The following is an 18,608-nucleotide window of genomic DNA, read 5'->3' on the forward strand; positions in this document are numbered from 1 at the left end:
AGTCTTTGCTCTGCCTGTGTCTTCCTTGGGACCTTGCTGTGCTTTGGGGTAGTTCAGGTTGTTCTCCTGTTCCCTGGGGGACGCAGTTAAAAGACAGCTGTCCTTCAGTAGAGTTGGGTTGTAGAAATAAGCACATCATTGCCATAAGATCCCTATTTCTCTGAAGCCCACAGTGAGTATGTAAGGGTGTGTGGAGCCTCTGGATGTAGCACAGGCACTGCTTGCTCCCAGGCTTTCTTTGGGCTGTGCTGGCACAGCCATGCACAGCACTGGCCAAGTCAGTGTCTGTCCCAGCGCTGTTATGTAAGGAGGAATTTCAACATTAATTACCTGTCTTGGCTTTGGGTTTCATTCTGTCTCTCCAAACACCAGAATGAGTCTCAGAAGGTTCCATGTGGCTTCTGCAAACAAAACAAACAAGCTTTATTTTACAGGCTCTGGGCTCTGCTGCTTTCTGCCAGGAGCATCCGCTCTTCTGGGACGTTTTCCCTTTGTTTCCCTGCCGCTGAGGAGGGACAGCAGGTTTTCTGGAGATGCTGCTGAGCATAGCTAACATGCTCAAGTATTTGAGCTGCAGGGAGGCTGGCACTTCCAGTCAGGCCGATTAAAAGAGAAAAATTAACATTTCCTTTTCTCTCAGCCACCTTCCTCCCTTCTGAAGGGCTGGGGGAGGGAGGGATGCCACCAGGGCTGTAGAGGCTGGCTGGGACAGAAGTGTGTGCTGGGCCAGAGGTATCTGTGTGGATCATGTTCTCCCTAATGGCTTTCCTCCCCCCCATCTGAAGTCATTAATGCTTGTTAAGCCAGGATGGAAACAAACCCAAACAACAACAGTCTACAAAATAATTCCGTCACTCCAGACTGGTTCTTTTTATTTCTCTAGTGAAGCAATTAGTCTCCTGTGATCCCATTTTTAGCCAGACTGGAAACAACCAGCTGGACAATAGTGAATTCCTCTCCTGGCAGAGCAGTCATTGGATCTGCTCCCTGATGGGAAAGGTGAGGTGAGTTCCCTTGCCTGTCTCTAGGGGAAGAATCTCCCTGCAGAAATTCCTGTGGGCCTTGCTGAAAGCCCTATCTTTGTGCAGCCTCTCCCAGTGAGTCACAGCCTCTGGCTCTCTGGCTACTCTGAGAGCTCTCAGTACCATGGGTTTTCTCCCAGCCCACTGCAGGGTTAACCCCTCTGTGGTTTTGCTCTCATGCCTGTACAGCCCATCCCACTCGCTGGCTGATGATGCCGACTGTGGGTGCCAGAAAGTCATGAAGTAACTTGTGGTTTATACCAACAACAGGCTGATGTAGGACTCGTGTGGAGGTGGGGTGAGACTTTTCCAGTCTCGCTCATCTGAGTGGTACTTGATCCTAGGAAAGGCTCAGCCCGTGTTAGGGGACAGTGCTGTGGAGCAGCAGAGTGTGACACAAGCAGGGTCTGGCAAAATTCGGGGTGTGTGATAGGGAGGAGAGGGGGCGGCTGAAGTCACTGAGACTGCCACCTGAACAGGCTGTGCAGAGAAGTTGTGGCTGCCCCATCCCTGGAAGTGTTCAGGACCAGGCTGTGTGGGGCTTGGAGCAATCTGCTCTAGGGGAAGGTGTCCCTGCCCATGGCAGGGGGGTTGGAACGAGATAATCTTTAGGGTCCCTCCCAACCCCAGCCATTCCGTGATTTCTCTTCTATGATTCTCTGAAGTCCTGTGTAGCACCACACAGAGCTGTGGGGGAGCTTGGCCAGAGCCACCCGGGAAATGTCTCAGTTCCTGTAACTGCTTGAGAAACATGAGTAAGGTGAAGTGCTGTCCTCTGCCCAGGGCAGAGCCTGCAGCTGTGCCACACACAGGGCCTTTCTCTTGCATTTGAGGATTTTTTAGGGTGTGGGGAAGCACTGGGTTCCCCCTCCATCACTGCAGCTCCCTGCAGGGCACCGCCTGCCAGGCATGCAGCACCTTCACTGCCCTGAAAAATGCGGATGATGGGACAGGGTATGAAAAGGCAAGTACAGCTGGAGAGCACTGTGGCCGTGCTGCTGGAGAAGGAGGCTTAAATCACCAGAAAAAGGGATCTTGCTGTCTAGGTTCTAAAAAGCAGCCCCGATGCCACCTTAGCAGCTGGACAGTGCTAAACCCAGACACTTCCCTTTCAAGATGCAGGAAGGCTCTACGCCCAAATCCATGTTTTACCTCATACACATGAGGTAAAAGCCACAGGGTTTCTAGTCAGATGCCAGGAAAAGCTGCAGCTGCCCAGAAAAGGGCAGCTGAGGACAGAGGGGAGCTCTGCTCACTCGGCTGCTGGGATTAAGAGCAGTTCACCACGTGTTTGAGTCATGTGTCACCAACGCCACAGCTCTGACTCCTGTGGTATGAAGGTGCCGTGTGGGCATCGGAGCCGGTGGGCTGTGGAGTGCTTCTCCTTGAGATGGAAAGCCAGGGTGGAGAAACACTTGGCAAAGAAGTCTGCCAGGCAGGCTCATCTGGGGATGCACAGGAAAAGTGTTTCTGCCTGATCCCTGCAGCTTGGATCAGCTCTGGGGCAGAGCCTGCTGCATCCGAGCATCACCCTGGGTGTTGGCTGCTCCCGCTCCGTGCCTGGGCGGAGCCGCCGTGGTTGCTGTGGAGGGATGAGAGGCTGTTGATAAACATTGTCATCTTGTTGGGTGTTCTCTGTTTTGAGTCATTCCAGCCATGCTGATGGTTGCTGGTGGTGCCAGGAGTGCCAGCAAGCGCTTGATGCCCAAGGGTTGAGTTCCAGGTGGTTGTGGAGATGCAGGCATGTGCAAGGGAAACTCAGGGATTCAAAACTTGCAGCACGAAATTAAGGGATTGGCTGGAGAGGAATCAGGATGGGTTTGCGTTTTTATCACTGTGGTGCTTCCCAAGTCACCACAGGGACAATGGGAGGTGGGAAGTGAAAGTAACCCAGTGTTTAAAAGCTGATTCCAAATGCCCTTGGACGTAACCTTCATGAGAAAGTGGCTGCTGTGTTATGGTGTGATTGGTTGCTTTCCTGTTAACAGTGCAGGACAAAGTACACTGCAGCACCCACACCACCACCCCCCACTCAGTGTCCTGTGCTCTCACAGCCACGAGATCATTTCAGGTACCGTGAAATCATTCCTCTTGCAAAACCATGAAAAAGTTTGCAAACCATTTGTGAAGTAAAGTATTGTGGAGTCTGCTTGAGAACAGAGATGGAGGACAGATAAACCACTTACAAATTATGTCCCCAAAGTGCAGAGAGGACATGGGTCATCTATTGCTCCATGTCTGCAAATCCATCTAGAAAAGTTCCAGGGGTTCATTAGCTTTAATGTGCCTATTGTGGGTGATGCATTTCAGCATGTTGGTATTAAAATAATGCCCTTTTTATTACTTCTTCTCAGGACAGTACAGTCATTCTGCTCTCTCTGAGCCTCCATGGTCTTACATTAGTCCTCAATCAATTATTATTCATGGGAGAGTATCTGAAAGCTGCAGTCCAGTCTGAGAGCAGCAGCACTTGACTGCGGAGATGAGTTTGAAGTACTTGATGGCTGAACCCACTGGAATGGTCAATAACATTAAGAACTGCTTTCCTGCCACAGAATAAAAATATAGTCTTGTAGGTGGAGAGTGCTAAACTTTGATGAGGACATGAGCTAAAAACCAATGCACTTTAGATGTCACCTGGGTATAGCTTTAGTGAGCACAGACAAGGAGTTTTTTGAAAATCATCTTGCCTTCAAGTTGACTAACTTTTGTATTGTGATAGAAAATGTGTATTGTTGTGCAGTTCTGGCCTGTGTTGTAAACATGGGAGGTCTAGGTAAAAAAATCTGTAATTCTGAGTTTTGATCTGATGTGGTGTCTCGGCAAGAGGCACCAAGATTTTTGCCTGATGTTTCTTTTCTCCCTAGACTAGAAATAAGTTTCAGTGGGGATTTGTGGTGTCTTCTTCCTGACTCAAAGGGATTTATAAGCAAGACATATAGTTGGAGCCTGTGTAAGCAAGAGGGACCTGACAGCTTCATATCTTCCACAGCTAGAATAGTAAAATCTGAATATGACAAGGGGCATAATTCCAGAAAGACACACAGTACTCTGGGTATCCTTCTCCATGGTCATATGTTGCAGAGGCCAAAGGGGCTTGCTGGGACTTGACGTATCAAAGTGCTAAAAATTCAAGGGCTAAGCAGTGTAAAGACAGACTTTCCCCATTCATGTCCCGTTTGTATTTTTTCTTGGTGGGATCAGTGGAGGCAGTGCTTATTTTATTTTGCCATTCATTTGTTTCCTGTATAGCAGGAATGAGGGAGTTGGCAGCTCCTTGTGCCTGGTAGCCATGTCAGGGGACCATCACTTGACGCCTGCTCTGAGTTACTTCTGCTTTGCTTTCAATCAGACAGCCACCTAAGGCACCTAATTTGAGAACTTTGGTAGCTTGGTCAGCTAGTGAGTCAAATTTAGAGGGGCTGAAGTGGCTTGGGAAAGCATCTGTTCCCCTGTGCCTGCTGAAGAGGGAGCCCAGACCGGTGAGACTTGTGGGTTAAGTACTTGATGTGAAGTGGGGACAACACCATCCAGCATTGTTCATGGGCAGTTTGGGGGTCTGCTTGATGCTGTGTGGCATTTGGGGTGACAGGGGATCTAGTCTGTCCCTGCTGGCCTGGCACAAAGGTCAGTGTCACTGGTTCCTGCACACAGGCAGCCTGGGAGGAGTCGGAGTGGGGCTGCAGAGAGCTCAGCATGCCCAGCCAGGAATTCCACCTGGCTCTGCCCTGCTTATCCAGGATCCTTTGGCTTCACACAGCTCTGGGTGAATCACCTGTAATGAGTGAATAACAACAGTAATTCACATGAAGCGAGAATCTAAATCTTGGGATAATGACCCATCTGCTAGGCTCCTGCAAAAGCCTCTTCCGTTTTATATTTAAGTGATTGGTGTGGCCAAAAGCAGGGAGATCAGAGCAGTCAGAAAAGCACTGTGTTTGCCCAAACACTGGAGTTCCTGTTCCCTGGAGTTTTAGAAAAAAAAGAGCCAATTATATCAGTGATGGTGTCAGTTTGTTTTTTTAAGAAACAGCTCTCAAGACAGCATTTCCTAGGAAATTCATTTAAACTTTGTTCCAAGGGGAACCAGGCAGAACCCCCTCCTGTGCAGCAGTGGGATGGCTGTGTGCTTTGTGCCCACAATGTGTCACTAGCAAGGAGACTGTTCATTTGCTCTGTGCATAAAAATTCAGTGCAGATGGTGAGATTTTAAAAAGCATCCACAGCGGGCCAGCACAGATGCTCCCTCAGAAGTTAGTAGTAGGTTTGGCAGTGGAAATCTACAGGCCAAAGCAAGGTGCTTTTAAAAAAGCCTGTCTAAAAATACAGTACTTCTGCCTTCAGCTTTGTTTATTCCATTGTAGAAAGGAGATTAGCACCTATAGCCTTAGCTTTATTAATCTGGATCTGTAATTCAGAGCCTTAATAAGGTTAAGTAATTTTTTTTTTCTCAGGGCCTAATTCAAAATCGAGTGAACTTTACAGGATTTTTTTTCCCACTGATTTCCCTGGATTCAGAGTCAGGCTCAGCAAACCTTATCTGTGTCAGATGAATGTGGAGAGCAGATTTCCTGGTTCCAGGCAGGAATGTCCTTGCCACAGAGCCCTGCTGGCATTGCCAGTACCAGCACAGGTTGGTTTTCTGCCCAAGCCGGTGCCGGAGGCAGTCTGCACACATCATCCTGATGGACAGGGACACCTTTATTTTCTTTGATATTTCTGGTAGTGAAATATACCTCCTAGGACTGGAGTGTGGGGAGGGTGGATTCCATGTCAGCTGTGGGATGAGCAGGAGAGTTGCTTTGGTGTGGGCTACTGTGTCATTCCCCCAGGGCAGGCTTAGTGGCACACAGCGGTGAAATGGGCACCTGTAACTGTGTGCCAGTGGAAGGAGGAGCCTTTTCAGCAGCATAGGCCAACCCTGATCCTACCAGGACAGCTTGGAGCTGGGACAGGGCCTTCAGCAGCCCTGTGGTGGGCTGTGGGCAGCTGGTGATGACTAATCCTGGATAACTCTTACTCCATCTTACAGTGTTGAGACTGTGCTGTGCTGCGGGCACAAACCTAATTTAATTTTAATTTCCATATCAGGCTTTGAATCAACATTGATCTATTTTTGTCAAAGTGACACAACAAGCTTGTGCTTTTTAACCTCTCCTAGCTCCATCAGTCACCTGATTCTTGTTCCTGCATTTGGGTCTTGAGTCTGTTGTGTGCCTCCTCTGAAGACTTCAGGCAATGAGATGCACAAAAAGAAGCATTGTGGTTGGGGGTTTTTTTTGGTTTTTTTTTTTCCTTTTTCCCTCTTTTTCTGGCACCGGTAAAATAGGAGCTCTGTTGGGAGCAACTCAGCAAGTAATGTTTCAGGGCCAGCAAATTCCAGTGTTGCTGCCCAGTGGGACTGAGGAGCAGGACCAGGCTGGCAGCTCATCCGGAGGGGGAACGTGTGGCGTGCATACCAAAAGCTGGACACGAAGCCTTTTTCTGTTCACCTCTCCCCTTTCTGCAGTAAATGGGAGGACATTTGCTCTGGGATTCAGGGAAATACCTCAGGTGTAGCTCCTCTTTCCTGATTAGAGTCCCACATAAAAGTGCAGCAAATAATACATAGATTATATATAAGTATCTATAAAAAATGCAAGCACACCAATTTGGATGTGTAAGTACATTATAGGGATTGTGCCATCTTTGGGATTACTCCAGTGTGGCAACCTCCAGCGCGTCTGTGTTTCACCAGTAATGGCTCTGGCTCGTGGCTGCCCCATTTCACAAGAGTGTCTTTTTGCCCTTGTAAAGCTGCCTTTGGACACTGTCATCAGCCCCCTTACAGCTGCTGTGGGTGTAATAAAGGGGAAGCTTGTAGGTGTGCCCGACCCCAGAGGGACTCAGGGCACCCGTGAGGTCCCGCTGGGTCTGTACCACCAACGTGGAGGAAGCTCTGTGATTATCTCTCGTGGTATGCCCTGGGATTTTAGTCTCTGCCTTTATACTTGAGCCTACCACTCTTGTTTTAACTGGAGGATGAATCATGCCTGCTCATCTCAGCAGCAATGAAATCCTGTGAGTAATTGTGTTCAGCTTCCAGAGGAGCCCTTCTGAAGTGCCCAGAGGGGAGGGGAGGTGGGAATGCTGGTGCTTCAAACCACCGGAGAGGTCTTGGATGCTGGGTAATGCCATGTCCTGTGCTGTAAGAGAAGTCAGTGCCTTGGGCACTGCTTTGTCTTCAGAGCAGCAGCCCGGAGTTTACCAGGAGAGGGCCAGTGCCCTGATGTGGGCTGGGGAACTGCTTCCAGGGAGCCCTTGCTGGCAGGAAGGGGTCAGGCAGATGGACAGCCAGCAGTGCTGGGTGCCAGTCTGTGTCTGCCAAAAACCCCATGGTGCTGCCTCAATGCAGGCAGATTGCTTGCATAAACTTGTCCTTGTGCTTGAAGGGCTGCTTCACTTAAAGATTAAAATAATAATAGTAACAGAGCACTTCTGGATACAGTGCTTGCCAATCTGTTTAGTCTGAAGCCCAAGCAACAGAGCAAGAATGTGTTTTAGAGCTTAATCAGACTTACCCCCGTGAGTGTGCAAGACTGATACCAAGTGCCTTTAGACACCTGAAGAGCACAGGTGCAGGTGTGAGGATCTGTCTTGCACTAATTCACAAACCCCCTGACCTTGCCCTCAGGGCGGTCCTTGGCCGTGTGCTGTGGTGAGAGTTTTCAGAATATTCTAGTGTTGCGTCTCGAGTCTGGACTCGAGTCCGTATTGCATCAGTCTATAACATCTTGTGTTGCAAGAGAGGTGGAGCGAGCCTGCTTTGGAGGCTGAGTGTCCCTAATCCATCACACCTTTATCCTAACCCATGGGTGCAGAGCCTTTCCAAAGGCTCTGTGTACCAGCAGGGTGAGTTGGGTGAAGCAGAGACAAGCCAGGAGGCTCTTGTTGTATTCTGCCACATTCCCCTCCCCAGCTCTCTGTGGAGTCTACAGGATGTGCTCTGGTGGGATGAGGCTGTAAAATCCCCAGGAACGGTGCTGGGCTCCTAGCTGGAGCACTACTCAGATGCTAAGGTGCCTGTAGGATGGAGCTTTCCCAGAAGCCTCCTCTGGCTCCCACGGCCAGCAAGGACAGGCTGCTGTCTTCTGTTAAATGGCCCCGCAGTGAGTGTGGATTTTCAGTAGAGTTTCACTTACTTGTGCCACTTACCCGAGTCTGAGTTGGATCCTTGAATCATTATATCACATTTCTGCTATTGCTTTGTTTGTGAGAAATGAGAAGGTCAGCCTGGAGCCGTGGTGGCTGTATTTACAGTCCCTAAACACTTAAGTCTGGTCAGCTTTTGAAAACAGCTTCTGGCTGTTAGGCCAGTGCAGAAGGGCACTTGCTATGTTTCATTCCTACTTTCTGGTAGTTACGATACAAATACCTGGAGAGATCTTCCCTTCACTTCTGGCTGTTACGCTGCACTGCAGGTTGCAGTTTGCTGTAGCCAGGCTGTCTGTGTGGCTGACAGTGGTCTGGGTGGGTTTCACCTCAGAGGTTGTTTGGAAACCAAAATAAATGTTTTCTTTACCCAAAGGAATGTTTTTCAAGGAAACAAAGAGTTGAAGTTATGTTTTGCAGACGCTGTGTATTTCGACATGACTTCCGTGCAGTGCCGCGGAGAATGGGGCGCACAGACTAAATCCCATGGGATTTTAGGGATTGTGCTGGGAAGCTGCAGGTGTGTAGAGCAACACTTTCCATCTCAGCCTGCAGTTCCCACGCAGTGGTGTGTGTAAATGCCTACACACTGGTTGTATGCCGGGGAACCACCCTGTCCTGCCTCTGGTTCTTCCCTTGGTGCTGTGCCCACGAGGGTCCCTCTGTAAGCGCAGGGAGTTGCTCCAGCTGTGCTAATTTCCCCCTGTAAAGTTGAACAGAAGTCAAATTAAATAAAGCTTCCAAGACTGGAAGGGACTGCCAGCTCGTCTTTTTATTTGGTAGCAAAACTCAGGATTTCAACTGGTTTTTTCCAGCTCAGTGCAGCTTGATCTTTTTCTGATCTCTGCTTTGTGACTCCCTTTATCAAAGGCCAGTAACCTGGTGTTTCATTTGTGATTTCAGTGTTTCCTCCTGCCCTAAAGATGTGCCTAAGCAAATACCAGCAGCTCAGCTTGGGTTTTTATGTCGTAGCTCTGGTGGAATATGTTGCAGGTGTCAGCTTCAGCCTGTATTTACTGCTGCCCACTCCACTTTACCACGGCCTAGGACATGCTTAACTCTTCCTTGGGGCTGTGAGAATATGAGTTTCTGGTTATAAAAGCTTGCTTGATCATACAAATAAATAATGTTTGGCTGTTACTAAAAAAATGTGGGAGATGTGAACCATTTTCTGTGAAGGAATTTATAAGCAAGTTCTCTACAACCCAAGACATACAACAGAAATAGCCTTAATTCCTAAAGTGGTGTAAAGTCTTGGGGACAAAATGTGGAGGTCCCTAGTCCAAAGCTGATGGGAATAGATTCATGAAAATAATTATTTTCTTTGCGTTTCCTAACTGAGTCTCCAAAATTTAGTATGGAAAGAAAGACAGAAAAACATTTTGAGGGCTCAGAATTAATGTTAAGGCTTTTTTAAAGCAATAATATTTTTTTGCAAGTCAAGAGAGCATTGCTTTCAGGTAAAATAAAATATTTTAGTTTGGATGTTCCTAATGAATGCAAAGTAAAATGGGAAACAGCATCAGCTCCACATGAGTATTTAGGGCTTTACATAAAATTGAGACCTCCATCTGTTCTCCTCCTTATTTAATCAAAGTATGGGTTTAAATCTGTTGTCCACTATATTTGGAGCAAAGCCTTCAACTCGAAAAATACTACCTTTTCCTTAAGTACCTTACCAACTATGCTATTCTGCAGGTTGTACATCTTTCATTCTCTTCTGCTGAAGTTGCTTCATTTAAAAAAAAAAAAATTACAATGGCATTGGAGCAGGAGTTGGAAATGGGTATTGCTCTGGCTACCAGAGCAGGCATTAGAAGCACGTTTTTCTGCATCGTGATGGAGATTGCAGTATTTCTGTGAAGTAAAATGACTTCAGCAGAAGAGGTGGAGAAAAATTAAAATCTCATCCCTGCTTGCAAAGGGATTTGAATGCACATTTGCTCACCCAAAAATGTTTCCAAGGAGTGTCTAAAGGGAAAGTTTTTCCCCTTCAGAAATGCCAAAGTTACTCATTTAGTTAATTTCAGGTTTGGGGATTTTGTTTTTCATTGTGTATTTTTTGAAAACCATTTGGCTGGAGTTTTATGTTAGTCACACCTACCTTTGTGGCTGGCACCCACAGCTTTCATGACTGAATAATCAATCATGCATTGAGATGGGAACACTAGGCTTTAATGAGCTTTAAACTGAACCTTTGAGATTAGCAAACCTGGGATAACCTTGAACAGAAGCAGGAAGCCAGTGTTTGCCACCCTTACTCTTCTGGATCCTTATGTACAGCTCTTACCACAACAGGATGATAAAACCAAAATAGGGGAAAAACCCACCAAACTTCATCCTTCCAAATACAGTTTCTACATCATGAGTGAGATGGTCGGAGCGAGTGGCAAGTACGTGTATAACACACATTCCCTGGCAAAACTCCCCAGTGCAGGGAAATTGCATTTGACAGATGCTTTGGAAAAGGATCAGATCATCTGCAGTTGTAATTTTGGGTTTTTTTATGAATGTCAAACTCGAGCAGCAGATGTGCAAAGAACACCTCTCCCAGTGAGTGACGCTGAAGCAGCTCATTTTATCATTTCTTCTGGGTCTAGACTAAACAAGGCCATTAAGCCAGTGTGCCATAGCTGAGGGTGAGGACAAAGACAGCCTTTTCTGAGTCAGGATGAAGCCTGTTTTCCAGGGAAGGTTTGCCAGCGAAAGGCAGAACCTCAGCCGGACCTTAGAAACGCAGCCTCAGAAAACCTCTCTGCCGTTACTGCTTCATGGAACTGCTAAAAATATTGAATGGAAAATGCAAGTATTAAGGAAATGAGGTAGATTTGGCCTTTCTGAGCTGGATGGCTTCCAGTTTCATCAGCTTCCCGGAATCCTTGCTGCAAAAATGAAGAGCTCCTTGTAAATCTCAGAGAACTGTCAGTGTTTTTCCTCTCATGTGGCCGTGCTGGCTTACAGGGTTCGGTGTGTGGGGAGACCTCTCAGCATCAAGCAGTGAGTTCAGAGCTCACAACTGCTGGGATGGCTTGAGACAAATGCTCAAACCACAGCTTTCCCAGGGAGTTATCTTATGGGGCAGCCAGAGAGAGCAGGCTCCAGAGGAACCAGTGGCTGAGGCTGCCACTGTGCTGGCCCACGAGACCTGCTTCGAGAGGGACGTGTGGGATCATCTCCTGTCACTTTGCTGAGCAAAGAGCATTGAGCAGCCTTCTGTGGTCATGGGAGGTCCTCTTCTGAAATGATCTGCACGTAGCCAAGGGCCTGAGCAAGTGAGAGCCAGAGTAACGTCACATTACAGGTTATGTGAAAATAGAAAATGCAAGTGTTGGGTTTCACACTGCTGGACAGAAGTCAGGAGGAGACAACAGACACTGTTAATGGGTTTAACGTGCAGTGTGGAGAAGCCAAGGGCTGGAGCTTCGCCTCATGTGGTTAAAACTATGCTTACCCAGCGAGAGGCAGACAGTTTAAATTTAATGTCAATTACGGAGATAGAGGCTCTCTGGGAGGACATAGCCAGCGCAGCACTCTTGCACCTGCAGAACTCCTGCCATCTCAGAGCTGGGATGAGCATGGTGCACTATGCAGCTAGCAGGGATTTGGGGGTTCCTGCAGCATGTCCTGTGGGGCAGAGTCGGGGAAGTGGCAGCATGCCCTGGTGACGTGGTCAGCAGAGCTGGCCCAGCCCCACAGCTGTCTCTTGCCTCTGCTCCTCCACGTTTGTGATTGTGTTTCTGCTGGCTCAGATGGTGTATTTTGAGGTAGTCCCAAAGCATGCCAGGACATGGTGCATGTTCCAGGGAACAGGGGGAGGTTTGCTAGGGGGATCTCCACGCGAGTTCACCAAAATTCCCCTTCCAATTGTACCTTTAGGGGCACACCGCAACAGTCAGCACTGCCCAGGACTGAGAAGGTGTTCACTGCATTTAAATCTGAGCCAAGAATAAACTGTGCATTTCAACCACATCGTGGCAGATTCCTGAAAACAAGGCCTGCCTTCATGCTTGGAGGGCTTCCTTGCCCTGCCAGGAACCACAGGGAAGAGCAACAGGAGCTTTGGCTGTAAACTACTGCTGAAGACGGGCTGTTGTGGGCAACTACACACAAACCTCTCCCTGTGCTTGCCTAAAGCCTTTCCAGGACAAGCCTTTGCCCACATGCCTCAGCCATCATTTGTGATTCTCAGAAGGGAGAAAATGTCTCCTGAGCATCCCACCTAGAGCAAACACTGCAGTGTGAGACAGGCATGGACACTGTCCTTCACATCCAAATTTCAGCAGCCACTGGAGAGCTCATGGGCCTGCCGGGAAGGGCAGCAGTGTTGCAGAAGGCTTTTTGCTGTCTTGCATTGCCAGGCCATCTTAAAGTTGAAGAGGGGATGTGTGATCTTGTGATTAAGATCCGGAGCTGGAATTCAGGAAGCTGGTGTTCAGCTTTGTCTCTGGGGGGCACAGGCAAATTTCTTAACTTCTATCCTTTGCTCTCCTATCCATTCACAAGAGGCTAAGAATACTTTTCTTTATCTCTTTAGGAGAGGATGTGGCTCTGATTGTCTTACACAATGTGTCCTTGATCTTTCCAGTGCAGCAGTGTAAATGAGGGAGGGCTGTCTTGAGTCCTGTGGGCTGTGGAAAATGCCAGTGCACAACAGAGCCATCAACCCCCTGATTTTTCACTTTAGGATCGTAGATGAAGGATGAACAGGATCAAGCTGAATTCAGATTTCAGCTCGACCATAGGTTTTTATATTGGTATGGAGATGTCACCACCTATGTTACCACCCTCCCTACTGCTCCCCCTTCCCAGGGAAATAGATAACCAACCAAAGGGCAAAATGCATTGAGATCCAGCATGGATTTCATGAAGGGACCCTGAGACCCTCAAATGTATTTCGTTTTTTGATCTTGATGTGGGCATCAGAATAACTTTGAAGATAGCTCTGTCAAGGACCCTCCCGTCACGGAGCTGCTGTGAGGCCTCTGGGCAGCTCTTGGGCCAACACCTGAGACAGTTCAAAAAATGAATGTGACCTGTTTGTGCTGCACAGAGCTCCCATCAGAGCTCCTCTCCTGCATCCACAGTGGTGCCTGGAGCTTGTCTGGCAGCTGCAAAGCGGAGGTGCTCCAAGTTGGTGTATTTTTAGGCAGGCATCGCCTAAGTGTGCAGATGACCCCGTGCTTCCTGGTCATGTTCCTGACAGTGCTTCTGGCTGCAGGCTATTCCTGTGGGCGATCTCAAGGTCAGGCAAGCTGATAAGCTTTGTTAGGGCTCTGTCATTTTGGCAGCTCTGCTTCTGGCGAGGAACTCCCAGGCTGTTAGAAGTGACGTATTGGAAAAAGTGTCCCTCTGCAGCTTGTTGGGCTGCAGATCTCTTGTGACAGTGTCAAGGAGGTCCCCACTCCAATGTGCACTATGGGGGATTAGTGCACTGCTGGAATGGATACAGCTGGGAGGACTTTAAGACTTTGCTGTAACAATGGAGGCATCCTGTTCTGCCTGAAGATTCCCCCTGCCCCTGTGGTGTGATGTTGGCAGGGAGTTTCTTTTCTTCTCAGCTTGGACAATGCTCCAGGTGGGGTTTATCAGTCAGGTTGATAACAAGGAAATCTAGGACTGAAGCCCCAACACCTCAGGAGAATAGGGAACGTGCTTCCCCTCTGCAGAGGCTTTGCTCTGCTCCCCAGCTCCAGTGTCTGCTCCAGTGCAGCTTTGCTGAATCAGAGTGTGGCCCATGCGCAACATTCTGCTGCATCATAACACCCTTACGCAATCTGACAACTCTGGCAACCTCTGCTCCAGTGAGTCCCAGAGCTCAGCGAGCAGGAGCGCTGCCAGCCAGGCTGGTGGTGTGTTTGGAAAGCCGTGTGGGCCAACTCCTGCAGCACCTGCCTGCATTAAATGCCATTCAGCAGAGTGACACTTCTTCCTCCTTCCCCTATGTGAGATGAAGCAAAAAAAAAAAAAAAACCCTCCTGCATGACTTTTGTTTATTTTTTTACATTGATGAGGCTTGTCCAGGTTGCAGGTTGAGCTTCTGAGGCCTGGGATGCTGCCTGCATCTCTGTGGGGCTGCTCCAAGCACGCAGTGACTGAATGATTCTCATTGCAGGGACTTGAAGCTGGACAACGTGCTGCTGGACTACGAAGGGCACTGCAAGCTGGCAGACTTTGGAATGTGCAAGGAGGGCATTCACGATGGCATCACCACAGCCACCTTCTGTGGCACACCAGACTACATCGCTCCAGAGGTACAGGAAACCTTTCTTTGGTCAGGAGAACTTGGTCACAATATGGAAAGTGTAGGTTAGCTTTGGAACAGCCAGTGACTTTCGCTATGCCTTATGTGATTGCTGAGCTCAAGGTTTCCTCCTTAGGTGTATTATCAGCCCCTTGTGAAGTAAAGCATGAGTAAATCTTCAGGCTGCTGTATGCACTGATATAAGCTTTCATTTTTCTTTAGAAAATGCGCGGTGAAAAATGGAAATACAGCTGCAAAAAGCTTGAGAGGCACATACAGATGCTGTCCCAGCTTGATTTGGAAGGAGCTTGAATTCTCCTTCGTTATTCAGTTCCTTTTTCTACCTCCTCACACTCCCTGTCATTCTCCAGTCTCAGTACAAAATTAATAAACACCTCTATAAGGAACAGCTGCCCTCCACATGCTTCCAGATGTTCTGACAGGGCTTCACATCCTTCAACACAATTGAATTCCTGTCTGTGGTTGATGTTTGCACCATTCTCCCACACTCACACTGCTTCCCCTTTCCAGCTGAAAGCCTTGCTGTTGGAGCCAGGTAGGTGTTTTCTTCCCAAGGGTGAGGAGGAAGCAAGGTCAGCTCACACACGTGGCTGCTCTGCCGCTTCTGAGGCTCAGGCAGTTTTGCTGGAGTGCCCCTTCTCCTCCAGCTCAGCCCCAGCATCATTCTAAGGGCTTGTTCCCCAGGTGACCCAGCCAAGCTAATTCAGCCCTCGTTTAATGCATCTGATGTGCCTTTGTGCTGATCTGGGGGTTCCCAGAGTGAGATCACTTTATGTTCCTGGACATCCACCAGCCTAACAGAGAGCACTGTTAGGGCATAGCAAGAACTTCTGCATTAATGTTTCCAAATCCTTTTTTCCTGCCCTGCTCAGTTACGCAGCTTCAAGGTTGGTGTTTCTTTCCCATGTGTGCTGCAGATCCTGCAGGAGATGCTGTATGGCCCCGACGTGGACTGGTGGGCCATGGGAGTGCTGCTCTATGAGATGCTGTGTGGCCACGCGCCCTTCGAGGCTGAGAACGAGGACGACCTCTTCGAGGCCATTCTGAATGATGAAGTCGTCTACCCAACGTGGCTCCAGCAGGATGCAGTGGCAATCCTCAAAGCAGTGAGTTCCTTTGGCTGTTTGCTCTCTGTCCTGGCTTTCTCCAGCCTAATTCCAGCAAAAGAGAGCAGGGCCGGGGTGTTGGCATGCAGAAATCGCAGTTACCCTGACCCTGACCCTCTTCTTATCTCGGATTGAAGGGTAAACAGAAAAAACATCCTGCCACACTTAGGTGTGTTTGCATGGTTATGGCCTTCATAGGGTTTAGTAGCCAGCTTGGCAAGCAGAGTGTGAGCCTGTCTGTGTGTCTGGGCATTCCCCTGCTTGCTTAATGATTGACGATGTGTGGTCATCACCCAGAACAGAAGCAGCAGGTAAACACAGGGTTTAATCAGTAGCAACCATATGGCCAAGAAGTGAAGGCTTCCTGATAATCCTCCCTGGTAATGCCAACATCCCCCAGGACTGCTGACTCCCTGCATGCAAAGACAGAGGTTTGAGTTTTGTGTGTTTGGGAGGAAAAACCCTGGGGCTGTACAGCAAAAAGTTTGAGGAGAGCTGTTGCTGGCAAAGCTTTGTCCTTGTCCTGCCGTGTATCCCTGACTTTTTCCAGGAGTTCTTTTATCCACATGCCTCACATCTTTGCCTGTGACATAGGAATTAAGCTTTGAAGATTTTGAGCTGTGAGTCTAGTGGACTGGAACTGCCTGGCTTTTCTGTAATGAGTCGAAAGGTGATCCTGTGACAAGAGTGTTAAACTACGAATTGGGAGACCTAACTTGGCTGTTCTGCTACTGACTTCTTCCTGGCACTCATCAAATCATATCTCTAAGAACTTTTTGGAAAGAGAAGGGTCAGTGTGTTCCCTTTTCTTGTAAAAGCACTGTGGACAAAGATGCATTAAAGACTGGATACCAGTAAATACTATAGTAATAGAGGATCTAAGAAATAATTGGATAAGGTAATAATTTATAGAAACTCATGGAGCACTGACCCAAAGAAATGGCGTAGTCAGTGATTGGATCATTTAAGGGAAAAAGGAGAGTTCTTAGTAGTAAAAATCTGGACATTTTCTGCTGAAGGGTTTCTGTTGTATATGACTCAAACAACTACTTCCTGTAGCTGAAAACACATCTGATAAATTCCACAGAAATCAACTGACAATAAAATCCACTCCTGGAGGAGTAAGAGGAGCTTTGAAATCACAGGTTGTGCTCAGAATTGATTGATTGTCATGCTGGAGGCTCTCTTGGGTTTTGGAAATAACTCATTACATATTTAAAAGATAAACATGTGAACTTCAGACTCAATGCAGCTTCTGGAGCAGTGTTCATGTGGTTGGATTGGGCCTCTTAAGTGCCTCTTAAGTACCAATTCCTCTTCTGCAGTGACAAGTGCTAGAGGAGTGTATTTGTTGCAGGTATATTGCATAATTATGAGATGGAGGTAAAATGAGGTCCTGTAGATGCTTGTCGTAACAGGAATCTCAGGGTGTAATAAAATATGATTTGTGTTTTAGCCTCTTGATGAAATGAGTTTTCCTCACTGATAGGGCATCCCAGAAATAGCCAGTGCCAGCTGCAGTCAACCCAGGCTGCTCTAGCTTGTGTTCAGAGGCCAAATTTTAACAGCTTAAGGCTTCTTCTGTGATTAACAGGCAAGGAACATGATGAGGGACACTAGAGAAAGTGGGCCAGAATTGAGGAGGGAGGTGAGAATTTAAATAGAAAGCGACTGAGCATTTCCAAAGCACAATCAGCTCAGTAACTGCTGGTTCCTTGCCTGGAAGAGAGTCTCCTCTCCAGCCCCTCTGCTTGTCTGCTGTATTGTGTGTTGCTGGTGACACAGAAATGAAAGCAACACTGCCTCTCTGAAATGCACGTGCACTGCTCATGAGAAGCACTACGCTGTGTCTGCTCTGGGAAAAAGGCTGAAACTGGGGGCATTCACCAGGGGTCTTGTGATTAACTAGTGGGAAGTTAAACTGAAATGTTTACTGCACCTTCCTTACAGTTCCTCAGTATTTCTGCTCCCTGAGTGGCTGCTACTTGGAGGTGATTTTTGTGTCTTATTTCTGCAGCTTCATGGTAGCTGCTTTTGGGCCCAAGAGCTGTTCACTGGAAGAGCTCCTTCTTTCCTCATTTCTTTCTTATGCGGAGTTTTTAGGGGCATTGGAGCATGTTGGCTTTCATGGGAAGGAAACATCCTGTCCTGAGATTGTCTGGGGTCCTAGATTAACATGGAAACCACACACACTTTGATTTCTTCTGAATGATAACAAATGTTATCACTGCTGAGGTATTATATTTGCAGTGCACTGATAATGTTTGGTCAGTACTCTTAGCTGTTGGTATAACAGAATGGTAAACCACTTTATTTTAAGGAAGACAGCAGATTTTCTATCTGCTAAATATGTAGATTTTCTTTTACACATACTTCTGTTGCTAATACTTGTCTTAGATGCAGCATTATGACTAAATGAGCATCTTCTAATTGCTATTTTTTTTTCTCCAACAAAACATGCAGTTGAGCTCTCTGATTTAATGCTGTGACGGTGCTTTCTAACCATGATGCTAAGAGCTCTGGAAAATGCTACTGCAGTGACATAAATGATTATAAGTAATTACATGGCACAGAGAAGCCTGTGGAAGATCAGGGAATTAAACCTCGGTTCTCTTGTATTGCAGGCTAAGGCCTTAATAGCCTTAATAACTGGATTATCCCCTTACTGAAAGTTCTGGCCTCTAACCTTGAACAGACTAGTGAGAATTCACTGAGTTTGAATGGTACAAAGCTCTGTAATGAAAATCAAATTCTTCTGCTAGGAAGGTGCACTTAGGTTTAGGTGCTTAGAGATGCCCTGCAGATATATCTAGGTTTAGAAAGCACGTGATCCATTTGCCTTTCTGAAGAGCTTCATTTTAACAAGGATAGTAAGTTTAGGACTCATTTCACAGATGCTGTTGCCTTGTTTTGCTTTCATTTTGCGTAAGTGCATTTCACCAACTTCCCTCCATCAGAAACCACACTATTTCTGAAGATTGCACCCTGTTCATCTTTGCAGTTTCTTGATAATAACAAAACTACGTT

At 47.5% G+C, this 18,608-nt stretch overlaps 1 protein-coding gene across 3 annotated transcripts in view; it reads left to right on the plus strand.

Annotated features, from left to right (window-relative positions):
* The window catches only part of PRKCH (protein kinase C eta), a 113,871-nt gene that overhangs the window by 79,670 nt on the left and 15,593 nt on the right, over positions 1 to 18,608 (plus strand). For all 3 annotated transcript variants that reach the window (XM_032111591.1, XM_032111592.1, XM_032111593.1), the window contains 2 exons: positions 14,326 to 14,464; positions 15,393 to 15,581. In XM_032111591.1, coding sequence (XP_031967482.1) covers positions 14,326 to 14,464; positions 15,393 to 15,581 — 328 coding nt within the window. The remainder of the gene's footprint in view (positions 1 to 14,325; positions 14,465 to 15,392; positions 15,582 to 18,608) is intronic.

This window comes from Corvus moneduloides, chromosome 6 (assembly GCF_009650955.1).
Source record: "Corvus moneduloides isolate bCorMon1 chromosome 6, bCorMon1.pri, whole genome shotgun sequence".
Classification (NCBI taxonomy): domain Eukaryota; kingdom Metazoa; phylum Chordata; class Aves; order Passeriformes; family Corvidae; genus Corvus; species Corvus moneduloides.